The sequence below is a fragment of the Alnus glutinosa genome, chromosome 1 (assembly GCF_958979055.1).
Source record: "Alnus glutinosa chromosome 1, dhAlnGlut1.1, whole genome shotgun sequence".
In the NCBI taxonomy this organism is placed as follows: Eukaryota; Viridiplantae; Streptophyta; class Magnoliopsida; order Fagales; family Betulaceae; genus Alnus; species Alnus glutinosa.
This window is the reverse complement of record NC_084886.1, coordinates 33,649,998-33,660,298: the sequence shown is the minus strand read 5'-3', so window position 1 is coordinate 33,660,298 and position 10,301 is coordinate 33,649,998. Positions and strand designations below refer to the sequence as shown.

The 10,301-nt window shown below is 34.8% G+C and overlaps 1 protein-coding gene across 1 annotated transcript; it reads right to left on the bottom strand.

The window, feature by feature from the left end:
• Positions 1–1,387: 1,387 nt before the first annotated feature.
• On the bottom strand, positions 1,388–8,210 carry LOC133858788 (protein FAR1-RELATED SEQUENCE 5). Its single transcript, XM_062294249.1, has 4 exons — positions 8,051–8,210; positions 6,836–7,260; positions 2,804–3,023; positions 1,388–1,842 (listed from the first exon to the last, which is right to left on the bottom strand). Coding segments are annotated over exons 1-3 (630 nt in total). The 5' UTR covers positions 8,052–8,210; the 3' UTR covers positions 1,388–1,842; positions 2,804–2,819.
• Positions 8,211–10,301: the final 2,091 nt, after the last annotated feature.

Genomic DNA, 10,301 nt, shown 5'->3' with positions numbered 1-10,301 from the left:
TGTACACGATAATAAAATTTTTACTTGAGTATCTATCATTTCCCGAGGATCGACATCAGCCTCATCGAGTATTTTATTACTTGCAATAACCTACGCTTGAGTTTACAATCATGTTGACACAGCAACTTAAAATTGGCAAAATAGTGAATGGGTGGGATATCCTTCTTTTTATGGTCTTGACTATTTGGGGCCGTAAGCTTGGGGTGTGCCACATCTATATGCCATACAATGAATATGTGCCGAAGACTTGTGGTGGACCAAAACCATGGGCTTAATTGGTCCTAAAGGGCCTTTTGTTGGGCTTAATGGGCCCTTCAATAACTGGGTACTCCAGTAGCCCCTCATTCCAATTTTTCATGCCAGACTAGTCCATTTGGTCGGACATTGACAGTCTTGTGTTTTTACTTGCAATCGAGATTTCATGCTGAGATGTTTTTAGGAGTGGTTGATTTGTTTTCCTTGTAGAGGAGGTAGTCATGTGGCCAGCTGCAGTTGTGTGGTTATTGTTCATATAAAGGTGAATGAGGATGGGCCCACGATGGCTATTTATATACACTTCAATTGCCCCCCATTTACACGACTGCCCAGTCTAATTGGTCGGTGTGGAGACCTGGTCTATATTTGCAATTGAGGCTAGCTGAAGGGTCCTGTAGCCGGGGCCTGAACGGGGCTTAAGCTTAGAACCGTGTGAGACGAGCCTGATAAACCGAAAGACAGTTTTTACTAAACCGAAAGCCAATTTTTTGCCCAAATCTTTTCTACTGCATAAAGTACAAGAACCTAAAAAAAATATACTCAATTCTCATTAATAACATATCACATTTTTAATATATAGCATTTTTTATGTCGTTCGATACATAAAACGACATAAATTCACATAAATTGAGAATCTAAAATTTTAAAAAAATTGTAAGAAATCCTGATCCACTTATTAGTGGCTTAGGGGTCAATCTCATCGCAATAGAGAGGCATGAAAGTTCGTAAAGCTAATGAAAGTTTACTAATGCTTTGATGTGTTGTCTTCGAATCTTATGTATCTTCCTGTAATAATTGTTGAAGTTCAATGGTTACTTAGAAATCTAAACTCAAGAGATAGTTGAAGAAAAATGATAGCCATTCTCGGGATATATTCATTCGATTATAATTTAGAGTGTTTATCATTTATATAAAATAAATAAATAAAATAAATCAGGGTGTTTATAATTTGTTATCAATTCTTTTCTCGTAAAACTCAAACAATATCATTGAATCATATTATTTGGGAGGGTGAATTTATAGGCTACTATATAAACAAGGAGGATGCCCCAATGAATGAAACACATAACTACTCCCTCTTAACAAAAAAGTGGGTCTGTTGCTGGTGTGGGCTTCAACCACACAGCTGACATAGAAAAAGCACTGAATTCCAATATCTTATCAACAGTAAACATGTTACAATTGGTTTAGATTCTATAAATCGAAGTCATATATTGATCAATTACAACCTGAACTCACATCTTCAACAAGTTGGACTATGATATAATCAGCAAAAGAAAGAAAAGAAAGAGAGTAACAGGTATTCTATCTAAATTTTTAAAATACCTATGCCGCCCTATATGATCGCAGATATGAATCACTTAAAAAGGTTGAGGAATTCATCTTCTACCCTTTAAATATGCCCTCAAACCCAGCCATTCTTCTTCCTATTTGCTACACCCACCAAAAAAAAAGAAAAAAAGACAATAATATTACAATGTACACCCTTATAAACAAAGATACGAAATCAGGGCAGCTCCATCATCACTTGCAGTTTACAAGACGCAAAAACTCATCTCGCTTTTCTGTCATTGTTTCTTCCTATTGCTGCACCCAGAGAAAATGAATATAGATTATTTTCAAGATTGTCCTCTATGAACAGTTCTTTTCTTTTTTCTACTGATACTATTAAATTTTATATAGGTGAAGGGTATTGAAAACTTAGTACAACTAAAGCTGATCTCAATAAACTTTCACTCCAGCGTATCAAACTATGGCAATTGCATACATATCAAATGGGAAAATGAAATGGACCAGCAAGTCATTCTTCCAATCATGGACAGGTGCAAGAATGACAACTACACATCTATTGCCCACCTCCCATTTAGGTACATTAAGCTACTATTCACAGAAAGCTGGATTGTATTATGGCCTGCTCTCAATTCCAACCTGGCCTATGTTTTGAACAACTCAATTCACAGGCCAACCAGATGACAACAGAAGCAATACAAGAATGATATATACTAATTCGATTTTTTTTTTTTTCTTTTTGCACAAAACAAAATAAGAAAACTTATTGAAAGATCAAATTAATTGTCTAACATGCATCTCAAAATAGTCATTCTAAACAGTGTATAATTTGAGTCAACCATATTGAAATACAACAGACATGTTTCATATATTAGCAGCAAACAAAATATCTGGAAACCGGGACGAAGACCGACTTTATTGATAGATGCTCCTGGTTAATCCAGGATTTACATCACTGTATTACATCATTATTCGAAGAAAGTAAACTATTTTAAGATTACACTGTGTAACTATGTCGATGGTGCCTTCTCTTGACTATATGAATGACACCATAGAAGAGGCTACCTCTCACTTGGTGAAAGATATAAATGTTGAATTAGAAAGGATTACCAAAGTAAAACATGAAATCTCTGCTAGAAATGACTTCCACATAAACAGAGCAAAAGTTCAAAATGTAGTACACTTCCACATATAGAGAACACAAAATATGAAAAGAAATGGCGTGTACAATTTGAAGGTAAGATGAAGAAGTACTTACTCTATGTGCCAAGGCTCTATCTATGGGACAGAAGCTCCTTCTCTATTGGCTCAAATTCTTTAAGATTGTCAACTACATTTTGAACTTTCTTGGATAGCTGCTCACTATGCTCTTCAACCATTTTCATAAATGCATTTAGCTGTTCTTGATACGTTGCACATAGCCGTTTCTTATTCCGCAGTTCTGTAGTTAATTCCTGGATTTTTTTATCCTTTTCATCCTACAATATTAATGCAAAAATCACTTGATTTATATCATAATTGATAATCAATACCATCACTATTTTAGGTAAAGCACCCATGCAATAGGATCATTTCATTGTCCAACTAAGGTGATATTCTACAAGATCGTCACTGACTGGACTGTAAGTTAGTAGACTAGTATCTAGATAACCATATATACGTGTGTGCATACAAGTGACGTGTATTTTTTGAAATAGATAATACTTGAACACAGAAAAGCACAATAATGCTTGTACACATACATGCATGCGTGCATGTAAACATTTAAGAAATGCCAAATGGTAAAAAGAAAACCTAAACAAGGGATAAACATACAGCCTGTCTATGCCTGTCTATGATGCCAAGAAATAAATTCATGGGAAATAAAAGGGTGATACAACATGTTAACATGTGTCCAAACGTAGAAGTTGCTTGTCATCTAGTCAAACAGTTTAAATATTGACTCAAGAAGCTAGGTATATTAAAAACAAAATGTTAGTTGAATAATTATAGAAGATGTGCATAAGTTTGAGAGATGTCAAATATCCTTTATACTACAATTATGTTAAAGATACAAACGAATCGTTTATACTCAATATTTTTCCCAATTTCTATATGTGAAACCAGGTTATCACTATCAATTGAAGTATCAAAACCAGGGTGTGTTGCTGGTCCAACACTATGACACCATAAAATGCATAAAGCAATGTAGTAGATTTTCTTTGAGGTTCTTTGTATCGTAAAATATGCAAAATGTGTAATAGAAGTTAGAATCATCCTAAACTCAAATTTGCATGATTCTCTGCTTTGACACTTCTTTTGGTCCTTGAGAATTACAGTACTTGACAAGTCTTGGGAAGATTACTACCTACAGACTATAGTTGCAACAATGCCTCCAAAAAGCAAAGGCTTCCCTTTTGGCCATCTTTATTTGATCATTTTGATGCAGGACAGCCTAAAGCTTCTAACAGAAAGAGCTATATTAGACAGACAGCTCTGATACCTAATCTCAGGTGGACAGATTCTCAAATTCTAGAACATGATACAGGATCTTATACTTTCAGCACTAACATGGGTTTGCTCATAGAATTTGATGTTTTATAGCAGCTTAAAACAGAGAAAACATGTAAAAATAAAAAATCAACAGCTTTAAGGAAGAGGAGTAAACAAATAAACTGCCACCATATCATAAAAAATAAAAAAAATAAAAAATAAAAAAAAAAGGTGCAAATATGAGCTCCAATCCAAGAATCACAACCCCACTTGTATAGTGCAACTATTGCCAAGGCCCCAAGACTATTTTGAGCAAATATTTCAGAACTACATAATTTCATAAAGTTCAGCTGCAACATTTAAGAGGTCCTAATCTTGAACCACCATCACAACCCTCATATGCAGCACTTTAGCTCTTGCAAGGATCCTTGAACACCCTCGTCTTAGATAAGAAGACTAATACTTCTAATTTGATTTCTATTAAAATGACCAAGCCCAATTGAACTGAATTACCTTAAAAACAACCTTCAGCATTATTTTGATGTAGTTCCTTAAGGAAAATTTCCTAGGCAACCATTGATCCTATGAGCAAAAACCGCAATTCATCACATACCTAACAACTAAAGTTTCTCTTCAACTCTTTGAATATTATCTTAGACATTTTAGCCAAACGACGCAATGGAATTGCACTTGTTCCAGAAACCCAATTTGATTATCCTCTGTGACCTTGATGAACTACCCAAGTGCTTGATTAATCAAAAACCCAGCAAAATACAAACCATACTACAGTTACAGGATATCACAAGGCTTCATAAAAGACACAGGTAGTCTCACAGATAGCTAGTTGGGCAGCCTGAACATGATATCATTGTCAATGCCCCTTGAGGAAGCACGACCCTAAAAATCACTATGGCTCCTAACCAACCAATCTCTCCCGGAAACTTCCTGAACCGGTATTCTAACTGTATTCAAGGACTAGCATATCATCTAGGACTGCAATACTTATACCGCTTGTAATGAATCACTCTATTCATGCATAAAGCTCATAACAGAACAGGCAGCCTGAAGATGCATAGTTGTGTGGATGAAATTTCAAATTAATATTAGAGTCAAAACCTTTTTTTTTTTTATGAATAAATATTAGAGTCAAAACCTTTAGAAACACGTTTTTTTATAAGTAATTCAATTCCATTAAAAGCACAGAGGGGCACAAGTCTAGTACATGGGAAGTATACAAGAGAAATCCCCTCTAATATGGAGAAAAAGATGAACAAAAATCCAGAAACTCAGGAAAATTAGAAACAGGCAAACTAATGAATGTTGTTATCCATGTGTAGAGGGATTGGAACATCTTTTTCGGCTCTAACATCGCAGTCTCTCAATCTTCAAAAAACTTATGTCCAACAATTTTAATTTTTCTAATATTTTAAAAAAAAAAATCACACACACACACATTAAATTAACTAATGGGACCAAAACCCAGTTGTCAAATTACACACTTAAAGAGGCCAATCCAATGTGGACTATTCCAAAGAAGTTTAGGTTAACATCCTTTAAGGTTTAGTTTCTACCAGAAAAAATTCTTAAGAGTCAATGGATAATTCCTTTAGTTTCATTCACTTTTCCCTTATCCACAAACCCCGCCTGCCTCAAAAAGGAACTTAAAACATTAAGCAAAACAACTGCCCAAAATGGAAACTCACAAGTCTTTGTTAAAACATCTTCCCTCCTAATAAATAAGAATTTTGGAAGGAAAGCTTCCAATAACTCCCTGTAGAAGTTCTGTAAAGCTAGAGTATTTTGGTATGGAAAACACCAATTAAGAAAACGCAATTGCCATATCTGCAATCATTAGAATTTTTGATGTTCAAGACTGGTTAAGGCATTATTCAAGCTTTCATTTCTCAGGCTTGGCTAGATAGTTTTATAGTAATCCATGGGTACTCAAAGTACTATAGTAATCGCCAGAAACAAACTCTACTTGATAGAATTTCTTTTCTTTTTGTAGCCTATGTAAGCAATGGTGTCCATTTACAGAAAAGATTTGTCTATGTTTTGTTTCAATGCTTTATAAATCGAAACATATGTTAGCAATCTATGCTACAAACACGTTATGTGCAACATACTATCTGCAAAATAGAAAGCCAGTTATTTTGCGTTTTAATTCGTGGTGGTACATATTTAGGCCAAATATATTCATTTTAGTCTTTCTTATCATTCCAGAGCTTACAACTACTTTATATAGTTCGTAATTTTTGCTAGGTGTTAGTCACCCCCCCCAACAAAAAAACAGAAAAAGAAAGAGCCATGGTTATTGGGTTAGAGGGTAATGGCAATTGGCAAAGTAGGTGATATATTTACAAAGCTACAGAAAGGGCCATGTATCTTGTTTTGGTGAAAATCCAAGTTATACTAAATAGCCCCACTTTATTTGGCACTTCTTCAAGTATTTAATGGTCCAAATAAACTCCACAAAAAAGTCAATATATTTTCCATTTGAATAGACTCTTTGCCTTCTATATGTATGCAAGACCTCTCTCTATCCAAGGCCTAATCTACTGCACTGCTGTTTAATGTTCTCAATTCTTATTTAAAAAGAGAACATAATAGATATATTGTGTTGTTAACAATTGAATTAGCCAAATAAAGAACATGAAGTAGAGCATTAAGATAACAAAACATAGATACTCATTATTATGTAGATGGAGAAGTAAATAAACCCAACAGGAACAGATATAGATTTACGAGCAGAAAATGTAGTGAAAAAAAGATAATAAAATACTGCAGCATATAATTGTATAAGAATAAGAAAACTCACCATTGTTTGACGGGCTTCACGTGGGGACACCACAAGTGGATGATTATGATCCTTTACAAATTTAGTTATCACCCATTTTCCAGACTTATCATACTTTACATGAATCATTGCCTTACAACCTTCCCTAGTGCTTGCCCGTGGCTTCCTAACTGGCCCAAACTTACCACGAATGCTAACGCAGTGCCCCTCCTTATTACATCCAAGCCGGCGGGCAAGAATCTTCCCATCTCTTTCAGAGCGACGGCAAGACATCACACGCATGACAAACCCTACCTGTCGTGCATACTCATCATAGAATATCTTGGCAGCATCTTCAGATTCAAATTCCATACCCTCATACGGTTCTACAACCATATCTCTTTCACATACAACCAAATCCGCTCCAGAAGAACTCTCCACTGCTCTGGCCCCCTCATCTGAATCCACTGCCACACAACATTATTTGCCTTTATCTTTCAAACCCATACAAGAATTTCATCATCTTATAAAATAAGCTAAGTCATTCAAGGTCATAATAGAAGCAATAGCATTCTAGTTCCTCACCAAGGGAATAAAGGAGACTAAGAATGGCAATAGTCGAGGTTTCGAATTGTATGCTTTTGTTTCTTGGGTGCCAAAAACTAAAAAAAAAAAAAAACAAAACAAAACTTCTTCCCAACCAAGTAGCCGTACAAGAACTAATTGGTGTTTTCTTTCCTTCAGAGCAACCAACCAGAGCATATAAAAGACTTAATTCCATTTATCATTTTTCTTTTCCAGCATGTGAATCAATGTTTACCTCTTAGTTAATTTATCAAACATTTGGTAAGTACAAACAAATTTCAAAGATCACAGCTAATACATATTACAGCCAATTAACCGATCATCATAGACTTACAACACATCAAATACCACATAAAAGTAATAGTCAAAGCAACAAGTACAGCTGCGATTTTAGCACATTTGGCACTCCATAAGCAGTAGCCAGCTAACACTACAAAATGGGCATAAAGTATCAAACCAATTACTACTACCACACATCCCAACAGCCCAAATAGGCGAAACCCATTAAACTTAACGCTTTTTATTATCTAAATTCACAGCTTTAAGCTATGAACTCGAGTGACTTCAGAGACAGGTAGACCACGAAAATGGTAAAAGAAATTAAGGGGTTGGATCCAATGGAGAAAGAGGTGATGGGTATTCTAGCAATCGTGAAAAAGAAGAGTCACTTACTTGATTACAGGTGTGAGCGACGAGGATCTTCGTGTTTGTGAAAGGGGGGCAGAGAGATTGGCTCCTAAAATGCAACTTTGGAGAAGTTTCAAAACGCTGGGCGAAAGTGTTTGGGGGGACTGGGCTTTTTTGAGTAGGTTCTAACATCCAAGGGAAATCAACTGTGGAAGTGTGGATGTCCATTCCCGTGCAGCCACATGTCAAAAGCATCCTTTCTTTAAACCTTTTTACAAACAGAAATGCTAGAGCATGTGCCATGTACTGTAGTCTTTCATCTGACATCTTTTTTTAAAAAAAAAAACAAAAAAGGAATAGAGAGAGGACTTGTTTCAGGCTGTAATTTTTTTTATTAAAGAAATAGCACAGAAAGATCAAAAAAAAAAAAAACCACAGTAAATGCTATAGCATTTCTCTCTTTTACAAAGCCTCTTCTTTCTATGTGCCGTTGGCAAAAAATCGTTGCATAGTGATGATGTAACAACGTGTTCAAATGTATAGGAATATGGTCGTGTACTTCCTAGAGCTTCAATGTAGTAGGTAAAAGTGATTGCGGTTAGCGATTATTACCATTTACCTCTAACTGTTAACAACAATCACCTCAGACGAACCGCAATTGTTCTGCCTTAGGTGATTAGCAATTATTGAAACTTATAACCACATTGCATAACCACTTTTTAAAAAGTGGCTTGTTTGGCCTATTTTTATGTTTTGAACCTTCGTTGAGCTCCTTTTTTTGGGCCTTTGACTAAATAATTAGAAGACTTCAAAATAGAACAAAGCTTAATAATAATAATAATAATATGAATAAAAATCAATTTCATTCAACTCAAAATGAAAATTGTATATCAAAGGCACCAAAACGACGCCATTTTGTATATTATTATTATTATTATATATAACTACCCCCTCTTTTATGCACTTTAAGTTAGAAATGGAGTCGAGCAAAGCAATTACATTCAAATTATAATCTTTAGAGATAATTATATTAATCTCGGAATACCACTTAGAGGTAAAGTTTTATTAATAAGATTAACAACTTTATCATTATTGAAAGATATCATCCTATTGCTGGATTCTGCTTCATTAGATTACTCAGGTTGTGTAGTTGGTTCTTCACTATCAGAATTATCATCATGAAAACGATTTTCAACATTTAATAAAAGAATTTGTTGTTTTAAATCTTTATTATCAGTTTTGACAATACGTAAATCACCTTTTAAATCAATAATTTCTTTCTTGATATTGCTAATTACATACTGCAAATCTGAGATAGTAATTACTTTGGATTTTTATTTTGAAAATCTTTCTAAAGATTTATCAAGAGAAATTTTTGATTGAATAGGTTTATTAAGACTTTTAATCGTTGTTTTCTTGAGTTTTCTAAGATTTTTCGCTTTGGTAAGAACATTACAAGTTTTGATATTTTTTTAGCAAGAATCATTGCAACCAATTTTGAATACATTATTGTCAGAAAATTCACTAGCAGATTAATAATCAGAATCATCAGAGGTTAAAATATAAATGTTAGATGAGTCAGAAGATTCTCTATGTAATGCCCATACCCAAAAGAGCCTAACCCGTTAGCTTTAAAGCTTCAGAGGCACAAGATTATATATTAGGACGCCAAAGCACTTATAAAATACTACCATGCATACCATGAGAAAATAATATTTTTGCAGAAGCACAAGTTCTTAACATAAAAAGTACATAATAACACGACTTAACAAGTTAAGTGGTCCCCCTTTTTTTTTTTTGTCTGTGCGCGATGCACTTACTAACATAACACATAGTTTGACAAAATATAAATGCAATAAAGTAACATAGTGGATGATATAATGACCCCTAAAAGCCTAAACATTTTGGCCACCTACCCATCTGCCTCAAAACTTGAAAAGGGGAGAAAGTAAGGGGTGAGCAAAAGGCTCAGTAAATAATATTCCCAACCAAGTTAAAACGGTTGAGGTTGGGACTTTTTGAAATAAAGTAACATTAAAATTTGAAGGTGAGACTTAAGCATATAACATAAAGTAATGACTTGAGTTAAACTCCATTTATCTATCCTCAAAACATTTTTTTTTTCACTTGTCATTTATGGCCCTACATACTATTACGCCCCCGTATGCGTGGGGTTGTGCAATCCAATCTTCGAGGATCAGGCATCACTCGTGGCCTCGAAGTGCCCTGGTCAGCTGGTTAACTTCTGGGTGCACTCAACATGACATTAGTGATGGCCACACCTTCCCGAAACCGT

Bases quoted from the DNA above. Each gene is read 5' to 3' on its own strand.
- LOC133858788 (XM_062294249.1), bottom strand. The intron at 3,024-6,835 runs GTGAGTTTTCTT...TTAATATTGTAG, and splicing joins GTGAAGCCCGTCAAACAATG to GATGAAAAGGATAAAAAAAT.